The sequence below is a fragment of the Oryctolagus cuniculus genome, chromosome 1, assembly GCF_051225735.1.
Source record: "Oryctolagus cuniculus isolate XC-2025 breed Fujian yellow rabbit chromosome 1, ASM5122573v1, whole genome shotgun sequence".
Lineage (NCBI taxonomy): Eukaryota > Metazoa > Chordata > Mammalia > Lagomorpha > Leporidae > Oryctolagus > Oryctolagus cuniculus.
Genome location: NC_142867.1, coordinates 111,693,620 through 111,712,603, shown reverse-complemented (window position 1 = coordinate 111,712,603; position 18,984 = coordinate 111,693,620). Strand labels below are relative to the sequence as shown.

The window sequence follows — 18,984 nt, the reverse complement described above, 5'->3', positions numbered from 1 at the left end:
ATATGTCTCATTGTAGTCCTTGTGTGTTTGGGTGTGTCCATGAGGAAGCCTTGGCCCAGGAAGCAGGAAGACAGGAGGGGCTGGCCACGTGGGCAGGTGCCACCACAGCCTGGTTCTTCCCGCCCACTTCCGTGGTGCCCTGCCTTGCCTCCTACAGATCTTAGGGTTAGGGCTCTCCTGCCTCGAGCCCTTAGTGCCTGAGGTCTCCCTCCTGACAGGACACCAAGCGTCATTCTAGCACCAACCCACGCCCCACCCCCAAGCACGCGCTGGCTCATGCTTGCTCTGTCCACTCTCCCTAGGAACGGCAGCGCCTGGAGACCATCCTGAACCTGTGTGCTGAGTACAGCCGGGCTGATGGGGGCCCCGAGGCTGGGGAGCTGCCCAGCATCGGGGAAGCCACTGCAGCACTGGCACTGGCAGGCCGGAGGCCCTCACGAGGCCTTGCAGGGGCTATGGGGACCTCTGGGCGGAACAGTGAGGAGCCCGGAGCTGCCACCCAGCGCCTGTGGGACAGCGTGGACCGCTCAGATGAGGAGAACCTCAAGGAGGAGTGCAGCAGCACTGAGAGCACCCAGCAGGAGGTGGGGTGCAAGGGAGGGCGCTGGGGCAGAGGAGGCTGGCGTGCTGAACGCTGAGAGCCAGGGGGTGGGGATAATGGAAGGATCCACCTCGGGAAGAGACTGAAAACCAGAGAGGTGGCCGTGAGGAGGCGCAGAAGGTGTGGAGGTTCCAGGCTATAAATAAGCTTTATGACCTGCCTCTCCTTGGGGCCCCACCCTGGCCTGGCACCCAGTGGTAAATCTTTATTCCTTTTAGCTGCGGCCTTTTTGCTCCCCTCACAGGAAGGGGAATCAGCCTCCACATCTTAGTCTGTCCCCACCCTGCCCAGCGTCCCCAGGGAAAGGGGCTCCATTCTCCAAGCCCCAGGCTTCCCCGTCTGATGGCTTGCCTCCCTTCCAGCATGAAGATGCACCTAGTGCCAAGCTGCAGGGAGAGGTGCTAGCCCTGGAGGAGGAGCGGGCTCAGGTGCTGGGGCGTGTGGAGCAGCTCAAGGTCCGTGTGAAGGAGCTGGAACAGCAGCTGCAGGAGTCGGCACGCGAGGTGAGCCGGAGGCTGCTGGCTGGGCCCCTCCCCGGCTGAGCGAAGGCCCTGGCTGCCTTCACGGATCCTGGTGTCTGCCCTAGGCGGAAATGGAGCGGGCCCTGCTGCAGGGGGAGCGGGAGGCAGAGCGGACGCTGCTGCAGAAGGAGCAGAAGGCGGTGGACCAGCTGCAGGAGAAGCTGGTGGCCCTGGAGACGGGCATCCAGCAGGAGAGGGAAAAGGTAACCCACACCTGGCCGGCCCAGGGCTGGGACCAGTGGCCTGAGAGAGCAGGAGACGTGCCTCCTCCGGGGCCCTGTACCCCTCACCTCGTCGTCCATCCCGCTGACCAGGTGGTCTCTGTGGCCTCTTCAGGACAGGGGCCCTTGTCCTCCATGGAAGGTACAAGCTTGGAGGGTGCTGCCAGGGGCTGGGCTGGTGTCTGAGGTCTCCTCTGTCTGGGTCTCTGTGCTACATGTGGGTGCCTGGGTGCCTGCCATTCTGGGCTCTTCTGGGAAGCGCCAAAACCCCTCTCCGGGGCAGTGAGCACAGCCCAGGGGACTGATGCTGAGGAGTAAGTCAGCTGTGGGTCCCAGCACCTGGAGGACGTCTCCAGCATGCTGTGGGTGCTCAGGAGCTGGCCTTTGGGAGACGGCCCTTAGGCCTCTGCTTCCTCCGAGCCTTCAGGGTCTGCAACCTCCCATCCCAGATGGTCCCAGTTCCCGCCCCTACCCCTTTCAGATCTCTGCCAGCCTGCAGGGGCTGCTCCATCCCACAGGGGCCATGCCAGCCACACTCGATGCCCAACACTGTGCCAAAAGCTCCGACGTGGAGAAGGGATTTTGGATTTTGACAGTATTTTTCTAAGAATTAAAATTTCCTTTTTGGATTTTTTGAGAATATCTTCCTCCTGCCCTCAATTTTGACGATCCTAAACATTCTTTGACCCTTTATTTATTTATTTTTGGAGCTTCAACTCTGGCCCTCAAAACCACACTCCCAAATTCTGTGCCAGATTAACTCCATGCTTACCCACCAGGCCTCCACTAACGCGCAGTCTAATCACTGTCCTGGGCTCTCGCATGCCCCTAACTGCCAGGCCACCCAGGCAGGGCTGAGCCGTGCCCGCTTACGCACTAACTCCAGGGGGCCTTCATGCCCCTGGCCTCTCCCCTCTAATAACTACCTCCTCCTCTCTTGGTGTGGGACCCCAGGGTTTTGCTCAGAAAGGAGCCGGCAGGAGAGCGCAGCTGAACTTGACTCAATGGGATAGCGGCAGGAGGGGCATAAGGGTAGGGAAAGGCCCAGCTGAGGAACAGCCCAACCTAGGAGCTCCTCCCACTGAGAGGCCTGCGCTGCTGGCTCCACGTTGGCAGCTTCCCGCACAGCAGGGGGAGGCAGGTCGTCTTCCGTCCATCCCTCTGCCTACCTGCTGGAGCTGGGGTAAGGGGGTCCAGGGGAGGATGTGGCCCCTGGGGGAGGTCTCTCTGTTAACAGTGGCTGCCCTTTCCAGCTTCCCCTAGGGCTCCCAGATTTAGATCCAGCCAGAGGGTGGGAATGGATGTCTCCCCCCCTAAGCTACCCAGAAGCTAGGGTATTCTAATAGTAGAGCCCAGACGGTAGGGAGGTACCTGGTGGCCAGGAACTAGCCTGCTGCAGGCCTCTTCTGTGGGATGGGTAAGTGATAGGGGTAGAAGGCCAGGGGGTGGGGGCCGGCACTCAGCACAGGGGCTACTCTTGGGGTGCAGCTTAGCGTGTCTCGTTGGCCTGGAATTGCTGTAGGCCTGGATTTTGCCATCTCTGGGCCCAGTTATTTGAGTGGTGGTGGTGGTAGTGGTGGTGGTGGTGGTGGTGGTGGTGGCGGCGGCGGCGGCAGCGGCTGCGGTGGTCGGGAAGGTTCCCTTGCCTCCCTCCCCAGCCCCCAGTCCATGGCCTGACTCTGGCTGTGGAATCTGTAATCACAGCTTCTCCTCTGCCTGTCCTTCGGAGGGGTGACTCACCAGCTCCTCCCCTCGTCCCCTTTCCCGCCCTCGGAGGTGTCATCTCGCCCCAGACAGAGCCGTCCACCTCCTCTCTGTACCCACTCCCAGGGCTCTCATTACCATGGCAACGGCCGAACTAATTGCAACTCTCGTCCCCACTGAAGTTCAGCGTGCAGTGCCGGCACTCCACCCCAGTCCTGGGCTGGGGTTGGGGGGAGGGGGACCCAGAGGGTTGGACGGGGTCTGCTCCACTGCACTGCTGTAGCTTTAACCTCCTCAGCTCCTGATTTGCATCCCACCCCTGGATTTAACCCTCGCCTCCACTACCCTTTCCCCTGGGGGTAAATTTTGGTCTCTGGGCGATTTGGGAGCCCTGGGCTCCCAACCGTGATGTGGAAGCAGTTCTGGCCTCTGCTGCTTCCAGGAGAAAGCTGAGGCCTTTTCCTAGGGCCTGCCCCAAGGTTACTCGTTCACAGACCAGCAGGAGACCAACATTTCTGCCCTGCACCCGCATCCTGCCTGTGCTGGCTGTCCCCGCACCTCTTGCCCTGTCTCATGTTCTGTACCCCACCACTTTGTGTGCCTTCTTCACCTCCTTCCTCCCTCACTCTCCTCTTTTCTCCCTCCTCTCCGCTTTCATTCCTGATGTCTCCTCCCTTGCCCGCCACCGCATCCCTGCCCGCCCTACCCTGCCACCCAGAGTTGAGGAGTGTGTGTTCTGTTTCTCCCCTGTGCCCGCCCTCCCCCCCCCTCCCGCCACCAGGAGAGGGCGGAGCTGGCCGCGGGACGGAGGCACCTGGAGGCCCGCCAGGCGCTCTACGCCGAGCTCCAGACGCAGCTCGATAACTGCCCCGAGTCAGTGCGGGAACAGTTACAGGAGCAGCTGAGAAGGGTCAGTTCCACCAGCCCCCCTCCCCCGGCCCCCGCGGGCCACCCGCCCAGAGAGAAGACAGGAGAGCGGTGGGACGGGACCACCTGGGCCTGCAGTACCTGCCGGACACCAGGGTCGGTGCTGTAGCTTGGAGGGGTCCGGGAAGGTTGGGGGGATCAGCGCTCCAGGCCGTGATGCCCGGGAACGGGACGAAGCCAAGCAGAGCAGAGGGGGATGGGGGGGGCAGGTCTTTCTCCAACGTCCCCGGGTCCAGCCCCCACAACTCACCTCTGTGGCCTGGCCTTCCAGGCCCAGAGTGGTGTCGTGAGCACCATCCAACCTCTGTTGTCACTGTTGTTGAAGGAGGCAGAGGCCCTGGAGACGGAGACCAAGCTCTTTGAGGACCTGGAGTTCCAGCAGCTGGAGCGGGAGAGCCGCGCGGAGGAGGAGCGTGAGCTGGCTGGCCAGGGGCTGCTACGCAGCAAGGCCGAGCTGCTCCGCAGCGTGGCCAAGAGGAAGGTGTGCCTGGGCCCCGGCTCCCGGCGCGCTACAGGTGGAGGGGGGCCGCTGACCTGCGTCTCAGTTGCACTCGGTGACTTCACGGGTGATAACGTTGCCTTCCTGTACTACGCTCTGCTGATGTGTGGATTGAGACCCCCAGTAGACTGATGTGGGAATTAGACAAGTGGTGAAGACAGACCAGGAGCAACCGCAGAGGAGCTCTAGTGTTTTTTTTTTGTTTGTTTGTTTGTTTGTTTGTTTTTCTCGACAGGCAGAGTGGACAGTGAGAGAGAGAGACAGAGAGAAAGGTCTTCCTTTGCCGTTGGTTCACCCTCCAATGGCTGCCATGGCCGGCGCGCTGTGGCCAGTGCATTGCACTGATCCGATGGCAGGAGCCAGGTACTTATCCTGGTCTCCCATGGGGTGCAGGGCCCAAATACTTGTGCCATCCTCCACTGCACTCCCGGGCCACAGCAGAGAGCTGGCCTGGAAGAGGGGCAACCGGGCAGAATCCGGCGCCCCGACCGGGACTAGAACCCAGTGTGCCGGCGCCGCAAGGCGGAGGATTAGCCTAGTGAGCCGCGGCGCCGGCCAGGAGCTCTAGTGTTGAGCCCTGACTCTCTTCTGACGCTCGGTGGGAAGCAGATTCCGCTGGCACTCAGAGCTGGGTACTGGCTGGGCAGGTGGAGATGCAGGGGAGGCCGGCTTCTGCCCCATCCAGCTCTGTCTGATGGACCTGTTGGCACCCATGTGGAGACCTTAGATCTGATGTTAGAGACAACTGAGGTAGGGGAGTCCCACGAAGGGCAGCTATCTGGGAGCCAGCCCTGGTGTGGCTGAACTCTTTTTTTTTTTTTTTTTTTTTTTTGATTAATTTATTTGAAAGGCAGAGGCAGAGAGAGGGGTCTTCCATCTTCTCATCTGTTGGTTCACTCCCCAAATGGCTACAAAGGCCAGAGCTGGACCAGTCTGAAGCCAGGAGCCAGGAGCTTCTTCTAGATTTCCACGTGGGTTCAGGGTCCCAAGGACTTGGGCCATCTTCTGCTTTCCCAGGCCAAAGCAGAGAGCTGGATAGGAAGTGAAGCATCCAGGATTCAAACGGGCACCCATGTGGGATGCTGGCATTGCAGGCAGTGGCTTTACCTGCTCCACTGTCGCTCCCCCTCTTCGCGGAGGAACGACACAGAACCCTGCACTGTTCTTTTGTCTGCTCGGCCCTTCCCGGGTTTGCTGCTGGTTCTTCCCGGGTTGGCTACCGTCCTTCCACCTCCGTGGAAGGGCGGTGCCCCCTGCCACTTTCCCCACTTCCACGGGGGAGCGGCACACTGCCGGCCGGCTCTCTCGGGGGCTGCTCAGGTGTTCCTTCAGATAGATGTTCCTGGTGCGTGTTGTCTCTCTCCTCCTTTATAGTCCTCTTCCACCAATCCCAACTCTGCTACCCACACGCCGAGTAAGCTGCTCTCCTCCAATCAGGAGCAGGATCAGCTCCTGCAGGTTACTGGTCGAACTGGAGGCAGCTGTGTAAAAGTTGTTTACTCCTCTCCCAGCGCCATATTGTGGGAGAGCAGATGCATAGAATAAGTCTTAATTCCAGTAACTTAGTCTAGTCCAAGCTGCTCCCCACAGTTCCCCCTTTCTTTTTATTTTTTGGCGTTGATACGCGCCTGTCTTCGGTGCCCCACAGCACACACTCTGCTCTGCTTGCTAGAGTTGCCCACAGGTGCTTACAAGCCCTACCAATCAGGCAAACCGAATCCGGGTCCTCTCTTTGCCATGTTGTGAGGAGGTTTTTAGGCGCTGATGCGTGCCTGTGTTCGGTGCCCTGCAGCGCATGCTCTGCTCTGCTAGAACTGCCTGCAGGTGCTTACAAGCCCTACCAATCAGGCAAACCGAATCCGAGCCTTCTCATTGCCATGTTGTTGGGAGACTTACTGATGTTGATTCGTGCCTTTCTTCGGTGACCTGCGGCGCATACTGCCTGCAGTTGCTTATCGTCTTACTAATCAGGCAGACCGAATCCGAGCTCTCTCATTGCCATGTTGTGGGGAGGCCTTATTTTTCTCTATTTCTCTATCTCCGGGCATTCCTATCTCTCCTATTTTACTTCTATCTGCCAGCATTCTATCTATTACTTCTATTACATTCTGTCTATTTATTTCTATCTGCCAGCATTCCTATTTCTCTCATTTTACTTTTAAACTTCTATTTCTCTTATCCCCGCGGCTTCCTGGCGCCTGCCCCGAGGCGCGCTTCAGCCCGCGCTTCTCATCTGCGCGGCTTCCTGGCTTCAAGCGCGCTCCGCGCCCTTCGTGCCCTTCAAACCCGCACCACGGCCCCGCGCCAGCCCCGCGTTCCCTATCTACTCGCGCCCCGTGCGCTCTCTCTGCTTGTGCCCCGCGCGCTTTCTCTGCGCGTGGCGGCTTCCGCGAATCACACAGCCTAGCTCACGTTTCCGCTTCTCGGTTTTCAGTCTAAGTTCCCCGGGCTAACCTGACGAATTCCAACCTAGCTTACGTCTCCGCCTTTTGGTTTGGCTTCCCATCTTTTGCTCCCCGGGCTAATCTGACGGATTCCAACCTAGTTTACGTCTCCGCCTCTGGTTTTAGTTTTTCGCCTTTTGTTCCGCAGGCTGACTTGATGAATCCCAACCTAGCTTACGTCTACGCTTCGGCCTGCCCCCGCGGCTTCATTTTCCCTAACATTTTTCTCTACCCGGTATGTTTCCTAACTTTTCTTCCAACAATATTCCCCTCTCATTTCTCCTGGCTTCTCCCCACAGTCCGTATCCGAGTCTAAGTTTCTTCTAGCTTTCACTTTCGCTTTTAACCACAGATTTCTCCTAGCTTCCCCGCCATAGTCTGTATCTGAGTCTATGTTTCTTCCAGCTTTCACTTTCACTTTCACTTTCAATCTAACTTCTTCCGGCACTTTTTCTGTCCGGCTTTTCCCTAGGCTCTTCCCTAGTCTCTCTCTCCGGTATTTTCCCACTTTTTCCCGCTTCTTCCCTCCTAGGTTTCCTATCCGAGTCACGGCACCATTATGTCGCTCCCCCTCTTCACGGAGGAACGACACAGAACCCTGCACTGTTCTTTTGTCTGCTCGGCCCTTCCCGGGTTTGCTGCTGGTTCTTCCCGGGTTGGCTACCGTCCTTCCACCTCTGTGGAAGGGCAGTGCCCCCTGCCACTTTCCCCACTTCCGCGGGGGAGCGGCACACCGCCGGCCGGCTCTCTCGGGGGCTGCTCAGGTGTTCCTTCAGATAGATGTTCCTGGTGCATGTTGTCTCTCTCCTCCTTTATAGTCCTCTTCCACCAATCCCAACTCTGCTACCCACACGCCGAGTAAGCTGCTCTCCTCCAATCAGGAGCAGGATCAGCTCCTGCAGGTTACTGGTCGAACTGGAGGCAGCTGTGTAAAAGTTGTTTACTCCTCTCCCAGCACCATATTGTGGGAGAGCAGATGCATAGAATAAGTCTTAATTCCAGTAACTTAGTCTAGTCCGAGTTGCTCCCCACACTCCACCACTGAACTCTTAAGCAAGGGGATTGGGCACTGTGTCCTGGTGGGCAGTGATGTGCTAGATGCTATGAGCATCTGCTGATCTCAGACCTGGCTGGGACAGTGGCAGGATGGTGGGGCAGGGATGTGTGTGTGTTGGGGGGGGGGGGGTGTGAGTGAGAGAGAGAGAGAAGCTAGGCTTAGCAAGGGGAGGGGAGGGGAGGGGAATTGGAAGCCCTGGATGGCTCACACCTATAGACTCAGGTGTGGCTGAGGCTTGTGTCCCTCTATACTCGTGCATACATGTGCAATGGGCTCGGCGGGTGTGAACATGTTAGAGGTGAGGGCAGTGAGCTGGGGGAGGAGTGTGCAGAAGTGGTGAGCAGGGCTAGGGCTGAGGTTTGCTGGCTAGCCTGGGTTTGGTGGTCAGTGGGGAGCTGTGGCCCTCCCCTGAGTCCAGCTCCCTTGCTTCCCTCCCCGAGCTGTTCTGCCTTACACATGCACCCACTTTCCGGATGTGAGACTGATGAAAGGAAATAAGAGAACTCACATTTCCTAAGCCCTTGGGCATAGGCCAGGCACGCTAGCAGGAGGCCACGTTGGGTTATCTCCTGCTGTCCTTGGGATTGTCTTATAAGGCAGGCTCGCTTATCCTCATTTTATAGACAAGGCAACTGGGGTTCAGAGGAGGTGTGTGTGTGTGTGTGTGTGTGTGTGTGTCTGTGTACTCAAAGCCTAGCAGGTAAGTGTCAGACTCAGATTTGAAACTTGGGCCTGCCTGAACCCAAAGACCATGTTCCTTCCACTGTGCTACACAAGGGCTAGGGCTGGCTCTTCTCCATCTTCCTCTTTTCTTCTGGAGGGAATGCAGCAGGGGCCCTTAGATCAGCTCAGCTCATCCACTTGAAGTTCTAGGCTGCCTAAGCTCCTGGGAGTTGTGGGAAGGTCAGCAGCAGTAGATGCTGCTTCCCTCTCACAGCTACCCTGGCCCCTGGGCAGCTGCAGCCCTGCTGCCAGGACCCAGAGGTTACATTCTCTCTGTGCTGCTCCTTGTGAGCTCTGCCCAGCTTCTATCCCTCAGCTCCCAGGGTCTGCCCCAGGCCCTGTGCCCTGGCGCCCTGTGCTGCTCAGTCCTCTTTGGTTCAGAGTGGTTGAGAGCACTGGCCTTGGAGTCCAACAGATCTGATCCTAATCCTAGCTCTGTCACCCACTACCTTAGAGACTTTAGCTCCCAAGTGTCAGTGCCATCACCTATAAAATGGACATAAAGGTACCTGCGTGATACGGGAGTTACCTGAGATGTGAATTGCAAAACATTTGGTAGAGTTCCTGGCCCCTAAGAGGTAACTGGCAGCTGTCCTGTGAGGGTCACTGCCTGGCCTGCTGCAGTCGTCCTCTGGGTTGACCCCAGGTTTAGGTGCAGGACAGCTCCCTTCTTCATGCTTTCCTCTCCCAGCTCTTGCTCCTAACTATGGCTGCCTCTCCCAGGAAGCCCTCTTAGCATTAATCTGGCCTATTCCAACCCCCACCCCACCCCAGGTCCTCATCCTTCCTCCTGACTTCTTATTGCATTTCCTTGAAATCAGCACATGATAGTTGAGCCAGGCACTGTGCTGAGCCCTGTTGGGGATGTGGAAACAGAAGAGACCATATGCATTGGCTGTTAACATGCAGGGCAGGTGGTGGTGGTAGTGGCAGCGACAGTATGCTCACAGATGACAGTGACATGAGAGAGGCCTAAGGTGATACAGAACAGTGAGAGAACAGGGGAGGAGGGCAAAGGAGCAAAGAAACCGAGTGGCAGTCAAGGAAGGCTTTGGAGGGGAGGTAGCATCCAGTGAGGTCTTGGAGGCCAAGCCTGGAGTGTGTGGAGAAAATGGACAGCTGTCTTGGCTAAGGGGGGTGGGAGGCCGCTGCAGAGGCAGGGCAAGGGCTAGGCACCCTTGCGTGCCAGGTCAGGGATTTGTGCTTTATCCTGTGGGTGATGAGAAGCCACTGAAAGATTCTGAGGAGAGGAATGACCTGGCCTTACTTGTGGATCTTCTAAAAAATTTTAGCGATATATTTATTAATTTATGCGAAAGGCAGAGAGACAGATCTTCTACCCACTGGTTTACCCCCCAAATGCCTGCAACAGTCAGGGCTGGTCCAGGCTGAAGTCAAGAGCCAGGAACTCCATCCAGTTCTCCTGCATGAGTGGCAGGAACCCAAGTCCTTGAGCCATCATCTGCTGCCTCCTATTTTGCACATTAGGAAACTTTACTGAAGTGGAGGAGCTGGGACTCGAACCAAGCATTCCCATATGGAATGCAGGCATCTCAAGGGGCGGCTTAATGCCTGCCCCAGTGTGGATTTTTTTAAGAGTTATTTATTTATTTATTTGAAACAGTTACAGAGAGGGAAGGAGAAATGGGGAGAGAGTGAGCTTCTATCCCCTGGTCCACTCTCCAAATGGCTGCATCAATCAGGGCTGGGCCAGGCCAAAGCCAGGAACCAGGAGTTCCATCTGCTGGTTCAGATGGCTGCAGTGGTCAGAGCTGGGCCAGGCAGAAGCCAGGAGCCAGGAATTCTATCCAGGTCTCCCATGTGGGTGGCAGGGGCCCAGATGCTTGGGCCATCTTCTACTGCTTTTCTTAAGCCATTAGCAGGGAGTTGGATGGGACAAGAACCAGAGCCCATATGGATGTAGGCATTGCAGACAGCAGCTTTACCCACTGTGCCACGACACCAGCTCCCCAGTGTGCATCCTAGTAAAAATTAAGAAATATGTATTTTCTTTAGAAAGACTAGAAAGAGGCCTTTTTAGGGGGCTGTTTTGTGGTAGCATGGAGTGGATAAGAAAGTTGAGTGTGGAAGCAGATAGCTGGTGAGACGACTCAGACTCAGGCCAGGGGGCAGAGGCCTGGATTTGAGTGGCAGCCATGGGGTGGGGGTGGGTGAACTATTCAGTGTCCTGGGCTCCGGGACCCACTGACTGTGGGAGTAGGGAAAGGCAGATTTAGGGATTTGGTTCCGGCTAGTGTGTCTGGTGGCACAGGAGTTACAGGCTAGGGGAGGGAGGTAGGAGAGGAAAAGGGGCTGACCACTGCAGCCTGGGTTTTCCTGGCCTGTGGTATGGTGGGCCAAGTGAAAGAGCTGGTTCCCTCACTGGTGCCCTGGGTATCTGGGCAGGAGAGTCGCACTTTGGGCTCAGTTCACCCAGGCCTGACTGACCACCCCATGTCCTCCAGGAGCGCCTCGCAGTTCTGGACAGTCAGGCCGGGCAGATCCGGGCGCAGGCTGTGCAGGAGTCAGAGCGCCTGGCCCGCGACAAGAATGCCTCGCTGCAGCTGCTGCAGAAGGTAATGCCTGGCAGGTGGGGCTGGGGGGGAGGGGGGAACACAGGAGCCAGGGTGCAGATGGCTGCTGCCTCCCCCCGTCTTCACCCTCGTGTCCCTCATTCTCTGACTCTGGCCCTTGGTGCGGCTTGCAGGAGAAGGAGAAACTGACCATGCTGGAGAGGAGATACCACGCGCTCACGGGGGGCAGGCCTTTCCCGAAAACCACCTCGACTCTCAAAGAGGTAACAGGGTTGGGTCAGCCCGCAGGGTGTCCTGGGGGCTCCCATGGCTGAGGCTGCACTCGGGGCTGCTTTCCCGAGCTGCAGAGATTAGAGGAGAGAGGCTCCTGAGGTCCGGGACTTGACCCTCCATGGCTACCGGCTGCTTCCTCTGAGTTGCTGTTCGTGCTCTGTGGAGCCCACTAATCTCACCATTTGAGACTGGAGTGTAGGTGGGATGGGGGCAGGGCCAGGCATGCTCATCCGGTGGGTGTCTTAGAGATCTGGGACTCTCCAGGCTTCCATCTGGAAGACAGTCTTGGCTCACCAGTGGGCACCGAAGCCTCCTCGGCAGTTGCTTCCCAAGTCTGTGTCTGGTGTGTGAGGTCTGACTGGGATGCACCTGGTTTGCTGACCTCTTCCCCTCCCTCCCTGCCTCACTGCACAGCAGTTTAGGCCTGGGATGGGGGGAGGGCAGGCGGGGCATGAGTGCTGAGACCCCTCACCATCCCCCCTCTCCATAGGCTGAGCTGCTCATCCCCCAGTCCTCAGACCTGGGCCTGGGGACTAAGGCTCTGAGCCTGTTGCCAGGGGCTTCTCAGGCTGGGGCCGCCTCTGTCCCCTTAACTCCATCTGCTTCCACTCTGCTCTGCCCCAAAGCACAAGAGGTAATCACAGCTAACTGTGTGCTCTGCTTTGCCCACTGCCTGCCTGCCTGCTGAGCTCCTGCCTACAGCCCTTGCCAGGCCTGGCTGGCTAGAGGTTGGGGGACCTGGTGTGAGTGCTGCTCTGCTGCCCACAGGGCACGCCAACAGCCCGAGCAGCATCAGGGACACTGATTTGGGTCTTACTTCGCATGTATTCTGCATGCCACTCCTCAGCTCTCTGGCTCACTTGTTCCTTTTTCATGTGCACCACAGGACAGCCTGGCTGTGGACTCAGGCCCAGCTGAGCCACTGACTGGGTGGGTTTAGGATCCTGGGCTTTGCCCCGGCCCTTCTGAGGATGAGTGTGACAGTCCCTGCCTTCACAACCACAGCTGCTTGTGCTGGCGTCTTTCCCAGTGGGCACCGGGCCCATTTTCCTGCCAGGCTTTTTAACTGTTCCCTGCTATGGCTTCTTTCTCGCTCTGTCTTGCTCAGGCCCTCGTAGTGTCACTGCCAGTTTCCAGTGCCTTCCCCAGTGGAGAGGATGTGAGGGTCCCTGGTCAGTGGTGTGGCGGGTGCCTGAGGCTGCATGTGTGTGCCCGCCTGGGGCTGCCCAGGGTGTGGGAGACAGGTTAGATCTCTGAAAACTGGGCCCTGACCCTCAGTGGGCTCTTGGGAGGCCTTCCTGGGCTTTTTCACCTGCCCTGGGTCTGAGATAAACCCAGCGAAGGGCCTTTGAGGTCTCCTGGGGGCAGGGATCAGATGCCAAGGTGGCCCTGAGAATGGAGCTGCGGGGAACCTCCCAGCACTCAGTTCTGCTTCCACTTTGGTGGCTCCCCCACCTGCAGCCACAGAAGGCAGCCGAGTGTCCCACCTCGGCCTCTGGTTTTGTATTGACATGGAGTGGTGGCCCTGTGATGTGGCCTCGCATGGAGTGTGGGGTGCTAAGTACCTGGTCAAACCCCGTTAACCTTTTCTCCGCCCATCTTCCCCTCCCATGGGCGCCCCAGGAGTATGTGAGCCTGGCAGAGGTTCTCCAGCTGTGCTCTCGCTTGGACCCCTATGCTTCTGCCATCTCCCCCAGCGCGCCCACCCAGCCCCTGCCTGACAGTGAGGTACCAGCCACTGCGTGTGCCCACCTATGCCTAGGGGCCTTCCTGTGGGTACCCTAGACTGCCCCTTGGTGGGGGTGGGGTAGCAGGGTCTGTCTGCAACAGTGAGGGAGAAGGGTAGCTGGTGTGAGGGACGTTGGGCATGCCCTGTGGGCTGCAGAGGGGCAGGCGCTGCTCTCAGATGAGTCTCCTGCTGCCAGGACTCTGACCCTGCCTGGCTCTGCAAGCCACCTCTGCTCTGTGCTCCCACCCTCTCCTGTGGACACAGCCCTCTCTTCAGTTCCAGTCCTGTTAACCTCTTATATTCCCTCCTCCGGCTGGTCTTCCCCCAAGTACGTGACGCTTGAGCAGCTAAGGGTGATGTGGGGCAGCTCATCCGTGGCCCCAGCACCTGCGCCAGGCCTGCCTCCCTGGGCCTCTGCCTCTCGGGACCTCGTTCCCACCAGCAGCTTTGCTCCCGTGCCGCCCTCCTCCTCCTCCTCTGCTTCCATCACGCCTTCCCCCAAGGTTGGTGATCTGTGTGTCTTGCCATCCCCGCCCTGTGACTGGCGTGGCTCTGTCTGTTACCCCTGCCGGCCAGCCCCGGGGGAGTGCTCGGCGCTGCGGGCCCTGGCTGGCTGGTGTCTGATGATGCTTCCGTGGTCCGGAGCCGTCCATGCACTGCTTCTCTTTGCCTTCAGCACTCGCGGGGCACCTGTAGTCTCACTGTGTTCTCTTCTCTCTTTGTGTGTGCTCCTTTCTCCCGCCTCCCTCCTGCCCCTCTCCCTGGCCTGGCCTCCCTTCCCCTTCCTCTTTCTCCCTTCTACTGCCTTTTCCTTCCCCTGTGTCCTGGCATCCTTCCCCTCCTCCTGTCCCCGTCCTTGTGTCCCTCCTCGTGACCCCTCCAGATGGAGAAGCTGCTGCTCCCTGCCGTAGACTTAGAGCAGTGGTACCAGGAGCTGATGGCGGGGCTGGGGACTGGCCCTGCAGCGGCCTCCCCTCGCTCCTCCCCCCCGCCTCTGCCCGCCAAAGCTTCCCGTCAGCTGCAGGTAACCCCCCCCCCCGGTTCTGCATCCTCCCAGGCTTGCTCTGCCATTCCACCGGCCGCACAGGGTCACTGGGGGTGGGGTGGGGTGGGGGTCAGCCCCTTCAGGGCAGTGAAGTTCTCTCCATGGGCAGCAACTGAAGGGCCAGCCTCCTGAGCCAAGGGTGATGTGACTGTCCAGTGGCAGGGGGTTGTGGAGCTGTGGTCACGTTGGGATCTGTGCTGGGTGAGGTTGTGGTTTTGTTGGCCTAGGCGGCCCCCCGGCAGGGGGAGGGTCCTTGGACAGTCTCCTCCCAGGTTTTACCCCCTGACCTGCGGCAGCATCTGAAGTTCCAGCTTCCAGGAGTTATCCTTGCGTGGCCTCTGCCGGAGTTGTGACTCCTGTAACGTGGGCGGTGTCTCTCCTGCATGCCTGGATCCTGACTTCTACGTGCTTTGATTTGTTTAATCATTACTGCAGGCTTTTGGGGTGGGCAATGTTAGCTCTCATGTGACCCAACACACAGGGGCAGGGGAGATAAGGAAACTCCCCCACTCACCAAGCTGGGAGGGGGAGCCCTTGACTCCCAAGATGGAATTCACACTTGGTTAGTTCCACCAGAAGCTTGGCAAAGACCGAGTCTGGTCCCGCCCCCTCCTTCTGCAGATAAGGAAGCAAAGGCCTTGAGCTGGGAGGTGTGTGGCTCAAGGCCACATAACCTGTTAGTGGCAGAGCTGGGACCAGCCTCCAGTTGTCTCCCAAGTAGATCTGTCCATCTGGCATGAACTCCTTGCGTGGGTCGGTTTCAGGACCTTTCTCTGACCCAGGAGGACTAGGGATTTGGCCTAGGGAGGAGCAGCCTGGAAAGGAGGCCTGGCAGCTGCTAACAGCGTCTGCCTGTTGGGTTGGCCCCAGAGGCTTCAGGCCTGATGCCAGAGTAGAACCTTGGATCTACAGCAGCCTAGGTGATACAAGGGTGGTGTCCTGTTCAAGAGCCTGATGTCACTGGCCGCTGTCTCTTCCCTCCAGGTTTACCGCTCTAAAATGGATGGTGAGGCCACCGGCCCCCTGCCCCGGACCCGCAGCGGCCCCCTTCCTTCATCCTCTGGCTCCTCCTCTTCCTCCTCCCAGCTCAGCGTGGCTACCCTGGGCCGTAGCCCTTCCCCGAAGGTCTGAAGGCAGTGGGCAGGGCGCGCGTGCGTGTAAGGGGGCCTGGAGTCCGCCGTGGAGGATGGGGTGTATTGAGCCCCGGGCCCAGCACTCCCTTCCCTCTGCAGAGTACCCTCCTCGCCCAGAATGGCACAGGCAGCCTTCCTCGCAACCTGGCTGCCACACTGCAGGACATCGAAGCCAAGCGCCAGCTGGCGCTGCAGCAGAAGGGTGAGTGGCCGCAAGGCTCCCGGCCTCCTCCGGGCCCTGCCTTTCACGGGATGCTTTTCCTTTAAGTGGGGCATGCACAGGAGCAAAAAGGTTTAGATGCCTACAGCAGCGCTTCCTGATGTTTAGCTGACGGGGCTCCGGGTCAGGGGCCAGGGCCTGAGATGTGACATCTTTCCCAGGAGCCGAGCAGATAAGGAAGCACTTGTTGACCTCAGGAGGGGTAGACATCTCTGGGTCCGGAGACGGGGGGCCGGATTTGATGACGTTCAGAAAGGGCTCCTTGAGGTGTTGGCTCTGGGGACCCAGGGGTCCTGTAGCTTGTGTGTATTTTGGTTGTTTTGAAAGTCCACGTGTATGTCTCTCTCTCCTCATCCCCTCTGTGTGTCTCTCCCATACCCTCTCCCCGGGGGCCCCCCACACCAGTTGAGTCGCTTCCTGCCGAGCCCCTCCCAACTGATGACCCAGCAGGTAGAGCGTTGACCCCTGGGGCCGTTGCTTTGGTCAGGCCGCCCTCGCGTGGGTGTCAGCATGCTGTGTCCTTGCCCAGGCCCCTGCTGTGTGCAGGCTGGCTCCCTCCCAGGCCTCACCCTCCCAGCTGACTTCTCTCCTGCCCTGAGCTGTGCTCCACCTGTCTCCCCTGCCCAGGCTCCTATCTTGCTGCTCTTGCTTCTGCATTGCAGGGGGTCTGCACGGGCATCCTGGGTGCTCACGGCGCTGCATCTCCTCCTTGTCCCTTTCCCAGCAGGCAGGGTGGGTGCATGTGTTCTGCCCACCAATTCAGGCCTTGGTTGTAAGCTGGAAGCAGCCGACCATCTCACTGCCAGGGCACCTCCTGGGCAGTGGGCTTGGGATGCAGCGAGAGCACTGTTACCAGGCAGTGCTGGGGTCAGTTGTATGGGGCAGCCAGCCTGGAGCTATGGGAGGGAGAGCGGGCTGCCTTATGTTAAGTTCTTCCTGCTCGCCGCCTCCCTCTGTGATGTGTCCCTCTCCACGGGTGGGAGCCCACCGTGACTCCCAGGTGTTCCTCCTGCAGGGCAGCAGGTGATCGAGGAACAGCGGCGGCGACTGGCCGAGCTGAAGCAGAAGGCGGCAGCCGAGGCGCAGTGCCAGTGGGATGCGCTGCACGGGGCGGCGCCCTTCCCCCCGCTCATGCACCACTCCATCCTGCACCACCTGCCGGCAGGCCGGGAGCGCGGGGAGGAGGGCGAGCATGCCTACGACACGCTGAGCCTGGAGAGCTCAGATAGCATGGAGACGAGCATCTCCACCGGGGGCAACTCGGCCTGCTCTCCCGACAACATGTCCAGGTACCTGGCCGTGCCCAGCCCACTGCCTCTGCCAGAGGTCCTGTGGGCTCCTTGATGCATGCCCCGTCCTCCTTGCCTCCCCAGTGCCAGTGGTCTAGACATGGGGAAGATTGAGGAGATGGAGAAGATGCTGAAAGAGGCCCACGCGGAGAAGAGCCGGCTCATAGAGTCAAGGGTGAGGCTGGCCTGGGCCTGGGAGGCAGAAGGTGGAGGGGCCCATCCTGCTGAGGGCCTGTGCTGCAGCCCAGGCCCTGCCACCCACACTAGCCACACTAGCCACACAGCATCCCGGTGGGGGCAAATGTGCTTTAGAAGTTGTGTTGCTCACGAGGGCATAGGAGGCTGGGTGAGGGGCAGCCTCATAGCTCTGGACAACAGAAGGTTCCCTTAGGGACTGTGCAACCGTGAATTTCCTGTATGGTTCAGCACATTCAGTCTGTGTGTGCTTGCTTCTGTGAACTTTTTTCTTTTTTTTAAAGATTTATTTATTTGAAAGGCAGAGTTACAGGGAGAGAGAGAGAATCTTCCATCCATTGGTTCACCCCTCAGATGGTCACAATAGTCAGGGCTGGGCCAGGCCAAAGCCAGGAGCCAGAAACTCCATCTGGGTCTCCCATGTGGGTGTCAGGGGCCTAAACTTGAGCCATCATCTGCTGCTTTCCCAGGTGCCTTGTCAGGGAGCTGGCTCAGGGGCAGAGCAGCCAGGACTCAAACCAGCATTCACATGGGATGTTGGTGTTGGAGGAAACCCACTGTGCCACAGCCCTGATCCCTCTGTGGGCTTATTGATCTCTGCGTGTCATCTATGCGTGTCATGCTTCTTGGGGATGGTTAGGAAGAGCTGGAGCTGGGGGTTGAGGTACAGGACAGAAGGGGCTGCAGGTGTCCAAGCTGGAGCAGAGGTGCCGGCTGCGGAACCGAGGGTGCTCAGGGAAGTCACATCCTCTTCACGTGGGCATGGAGCTGGGACTCAACAGAGAGAGACCAGGGTGTATCCTGGACATAGATGGGCCCAGGAAACCAGTGCCTGAGAAGGAAGTTAATTAAGCCAAAGATCTGCAGAAGCATCCGTCTCCCTGTGAGAGGCTTGCAGCATCTCTTGAGATGAGAGTGGCAGCAGCAGCTGAAAGGATTAGAAAGATAAGCACAGACCATGTGGATGTGGGATCAGCCAGCCAAACATGCCTCTTAGTCTTGCATCAGAGTTGGGCTGATGTGCGAGCATCTCTCAGCAAGTGAAGTTCTGAGCCAACAGAGACGGCAGTGGGAGCTGATGGTAGCCAGGTCTTTGTTGTTTCAGATGCAAAGAGCATCATGGAACACTCCGTTCCTTTTTAATAGTTACTGTTTTAAACATTTATGTATTGTTCTTTACTTGAAAGGCAGAGAGAAAAAGATCTCCAGCCACTGGTTCACTCCCCAAATGCCCACAGAAGGTGGGGCCAGGCAGTGCCAGAGCCAGGGGCTCTGAACTCTATCCAGTCTCCCATGTGAGTGGCAGGGATCCACACACTTGGGCCATCATTTGCTACTTCCCAGGCACATGAACAGAAAGCTGGGTTGAAAGTGGAGGCAGCACTTGATCCTAGGCACTCTGATTTGGGATACAGCATCCCGAGGCAGCTTAGCCTGCTGCCCCACTTAATGACCTTTGAATTGAACTGTTTCTATAACGGCTTTTTTTTTTTTTTTTTTTTTTGACAGAGTGGACAGTGAGAGAAACAGAGAGAAAGGTCTTCCTTTTTGCCATTGGTTCACCCTCCAATGGCCGCCGTGGCCGGCGCGCCGCAGCCAGCGCACTGCGCTGATCCGATGGCAGGAGCCAGGTACTTCTCCTGGTCTCCCATGGGGTGCAGGGCCCAAGCACTTGGGCCATCCTCCACTGCACTCCCTGGCCACAGCAGAGAGCTGGCCTGGAAGAGGGGCAACTGGGACAGAATCCAGCGCCCCGACCAGGACTAGAACCCGGTGTGCCGGCGCCGCAAGGCGGAGGATTAGCCTAGTGAGCCACGGCGCCGGCCTGTAACGGCTTTTATAAGTTCAGTTGTGACCCTAGGCTCCAAT

At 58.5% G+C, this 18,984-nt stretch overlaps 1 protein-coding gene across 41 annotated transcripts in view; it reads left to right on the top strand.

Annotated features, from left to right (window-relative positions):
- PHLDB1 (pleckstrin homology like domain family B member 1) overlaps positions 1–18,984 on the top strand; it is a 46,710-nt gene that overhangs the window by 21,326 nt on the left and 6,400 nt on the right. For 7 of the 41 annotated variants that reach the window (XM_089313313.1, XM_051837648.3, XM_089313305.1 and 4 more), the window contains 15 exons: positions 303–584; positions 964–1,104; positions 1,188–1,325; positions 3,829–3,957; positions 4,300–4,455; positions 11,163–11,273; positions 11,405–11,494; positions 11,995–12,138; positions 13,563–13,736; positions 14,117–14,257; positions 15,263–15,403; positions 15,511–15,613; positions 16,037–16,081; positions 16,647–16,920; positions 17,005–17,095. In XM_089313313.1, coding sequence (XP_089169439.1) covers positions 303–584; positions 964–1,104; positions 1,188–1,325; positions 3,829–3,957; positions 4,300–4,455; positions 11,163–11,273; positions 11,405–11,494; positions 11,995–12,138; positions 13,563–13,736; positions 14,117–14,257; positions 15,263–15,403; positions 15,511–15,613; positions 16,037–16,081; positions 16,647–16,920; positions 17,005–17,095 — 2,160 coding nt within the window. Of the gene's footprint in view, positions 1–302; positions 585–963; positions 1,105–1,187; positions 1,326–3,828; positions 3,958–4,299; positions 4,456–11,162; positions 11,274–11,404; positions 11,495–11,994; positions 12,139–13,127; positions 13,233–13,562; positions 13,737–14,116; positions 14,258–15,262; positions 15,404–15,510; positions 15,614–16,036; positions 16,082–16,646; positions 16,921–17,004; positions 17,096–18,984 lie in introns of all 41 variants that reach the window. The other 34 variants (XM_051837668.3, XM_089313356.1, XM_070047164.2 and 31 more) reach the window with 20 other exon arrangements.